Below are 3,190 nucleotides of genomic sequence, written 5' to 3'. Positions count from 1 at the left end.
GCCCATCACTGTTTGGAAAAAACAATGTTGATGCCCTCCTTCATCGGGCCCCCCCTGACCATTTCGGGCCCTAGGCACATGCCTACTTGGCCTATTGGTTAATCCTGCCCTGAGTAGAGCTATTTTGTGGAGCTGTTTGCAACTAGTAAGCTGTCGGCTAAATTTTCTGAACAGGTCACTTGTCTTAATCTGTGGATTCTGTTTTACAGATCTAACCAGTTTTCAGGCAGTTCGATCCGCAGTTTGTCTTGATCTGCCTTGTCTTCAAACAGCTTAATATAATATCACTTTCATAATAATTGCTGACAACTGAAAGCATGTGAGATTTTTTTGTTGTGGGTTGGTTTTTTTTTTAATAGCCTTTTCTTGCTTTGTAACAGTGAGTTGTCTTCATTTTCAAACGCTCATAGGGTTGTTGAAAAGAGACTGAGCAATCCTATAATACTTAATGTTTTAATCTATACTCAGCCGTAACACGTATTTGTGGGTTCTCTTTTTGTTTTCAGATGGTGCCGGCAGCATCACCTACACTAACTTTATCATGCCAACTGTGTTTGGCGTCATCTGCTTACTGGGCATAATGGGAAACAGCATGGTTATATGCACCGTCCTTAAGAAATTCAAACTCCGATGCAGCAACAGCAGCAGCGTTCCCGATATCTTTATACTTAACCTCTCCATAGTCGATCTACTCTTTCTTCTTGGCATGCCCTTTCTCATCCACCAGCTCCTCGGCAACGGCATGTGGCATTTCGGAGGCACCATGTGCACCATCATCACGGCTCTGGATACCAACAGCCAGTTCACCAGCACCTACATCCTAACAGCGATGTCCATTGATCGCTACCTAGCCACAGTTTACCCCTTTACGTCAGCTAGGTACAGGAAGCCCAGAGTAGCGGTGGTGATCATCTGTATCTTATGGGTGCTCTCCTTGTTAAGTATTACTCCAGTCTGGATGTATGCCAGGCTGATACTCTTACCAGGAGAGGTTATTGGATGTGGAATTCGCCTGCCTAACCCTGAAAGTGATATTTACTGGTATACTCTCTATCAGTTCTTTCTTGCTTTCGCTATTCCCTTCACTGTGATCTCAGTGGCTTATAGAAGGATTCTTCTAAGAATGGCTTCCTCTCAAGCACTAACCACCCACAGGAGTGCTAAGATAAGGACAAAGAAAGTGACCAGGATAGCTATAACAATCTGCTTGGTCTTTTTCATTTGCTGGGCTCCATTTTATGTCCTGCAGCTGGTTCAGTTGGCCATGAACCAACCTACATTACCTTTTCACTATGCTTACAGTGTGGCAATTAGCATGGGGTATGCCAACAGCTGCCTAAATCCATTCATTTATATTATCCTTTGTGACACCTTTAGGAAAAGACTTGTTGTCTCTGTTAGACCAGCAGCGGATCAGCCACATAGCACAGTCCGAACTCGACCTCGTAGCGATCCGCCCTCTGGAGGCGGTCAGCCGCTACTGCAGCTTGTGCCCATCTCCACCGAAAGCTAGCCATCGTTTTGCACTTATCCAAAATTTTGTGTCAGACACTTTTTTCTTAGAGGTGCAAGATTCCTCAAGGAATGCCCAGGATTTACAGGTCACCCATAGAAAACGCATCTTTGTAGTGAACATCTTGAGTGCTCATCTTCTGAGAAACGTCCAAGGAGATAATTCTGCAATGTACAGGGAAAGGAAGAGGTCTCGCCTATCGGGAAGTCCGGAAAGACATGTCATCGAACATATCTTCTTTAACCTCATTTTGATGCGAAAATCCAAGTCAAAGGTGCAATCGCTTGTCTCTAAACAGTGTGGTAGATAAATATTTTGTAAAGAGAATTTTGCTCAAGCGGGGAGCCTGGCTTAAAGCAGACAGCCCAAAAAGTTTTGATACAGAACTTTTGTTCACAATAAGCCTTTAAGGAAAAATTAACGGAATTCTGACTTGCAGAGAATTTTTAGAATTCTCTAAAAAGGACAAAGCACAGCCTCAGCACCCTGAGGTTGTGGGTTCAAACCCTGCACTGCTCCCGGTGACCCTTGGTAAGTCACTTACCCCCCCCCCCCTTTACTAAACCATGATAGCAGTTATTAGCACAGGGAGCCGCGCTGATCCCCATGCTCATAGAGTTCCTATGAGCGTCGGGAGCAGTGCGGAACATTTAGTGTGGCTCTCTGCACTAATAACCGCTATTGCGGTGTAGTAAGAGGGGAGTGTTTAATCTTCCACTGCCCTAGGTACATTAGATGGTGAAGTACCTGTATGTAAACCACTTTGAGTGTGGCTATAAAACAACCCCTCCCTTTCCTTTTCCCTATTTGAAAAGTAAACAAAGACATGGAAAAGTCTGATCCTAATAAACTGAATAGCCTTTCGTGGCATTATCTTCTATGTATGTTAATATAACATATAAAATTAGAGGTAGCCAAAGGAAGCCTTTGGTTTAATCCGGGTCAGGTCTTCTGTTGTCTGCGTTGGCTGGAGCTGGGAGTGCTGCCGAGAGAAGGAGGAAGAGGAGGGAGACATGGGTCATCATTCAAGGGAGACTCTTTAGGGCAGGGGTGTCAAAGTCCCTCCTCGAGGGCCGCAATCCAGGCGGGTTTTCAGGATTTCCCCAATGAATATGCATGAGGTCTATTTGCATGCACTGCTTTCATTGCATGGTAATAGATCTCATGCATATTCATTGGAGGAAATCCTGAAAACCCAACTGGATTGCGGCCCTCGAGGAGGGACTTTGACACCCCTGCTTTAGGGTAAATCCTCAAAAAGGTCACTGACATTTAGGCTCTGAATGATATACAACTTCCATTATAGAGGACTAGCATAAGTGTACATCTGTGTGCTTATCTTTAGACATTAGCACCCGTGCCAGTTCCCAGCTCCCAGCTCCTTGCCCCCCCCCCCACCTTGAAGTTGCACATTCTGGAATCTGAGTGCACCACTTATAGAATAGCAACTGTGGGCAGTTACATATGCCAATTAATAATAATAATTTTATTCTTGTACACTGCCAAAACCATAATAGTTCGAGGTGGTTTACAATGAGAAGTACTGGACAATCAGTGAAAAAATGCAATACAAATCATCAGAAATACATACAAGATAAAAAAATTTAAACAGTGAATCATTAGGTTACAAATCGATCAAATAACTGCATTTTTACTAATTTTCTAAAGAAAGAATAA

The 3,190-nt window shown here is 43.7% G+C and overlaps 1 protein-coding gene across 1 annotated transcript; it reads left to right on the top strand.

Annotated features, from left to right (window-relative positions):
* The first annotated feature begins 508 nt into the window (after positions 1-508).
* On the top strand, positions 509-1,513 carry LOC117368990 (melanin-concentrating hormone receptor 1-like). Its single transcript, XM_033962834.1, has one exon. It carries the CDS (start codon positions 542-544, stop codon positions 1,511-1,513), a length of 972 nt encoding a protein of 323 aa, XP_033818725.1. The 5' UTR covers positions 509-541.
* The last annotated feature ends 1,677 nt before the right edge of the window (positions 1,514-3,190 follow it).

Source organism: Geotrypetes seraphini, chromosome 11 (genome assembly GCF_902459505.1).
Source record: "Geotrypetes seraphini chromosome 11, aGeoSer1.1, whole genome shotgun sequence".
In the NCBI taxonomy this organism is placed as follows: domain Eukaryota; kingdom Metazoa; phylum Chordata; class Amphibia; order Gymnophiona; family Dermophiidae; genus Geotrypetes; species Geotrypetes seraphini.
This window is presented reverse-complemented; position numbering and strand designations above follow the sequence as displayed.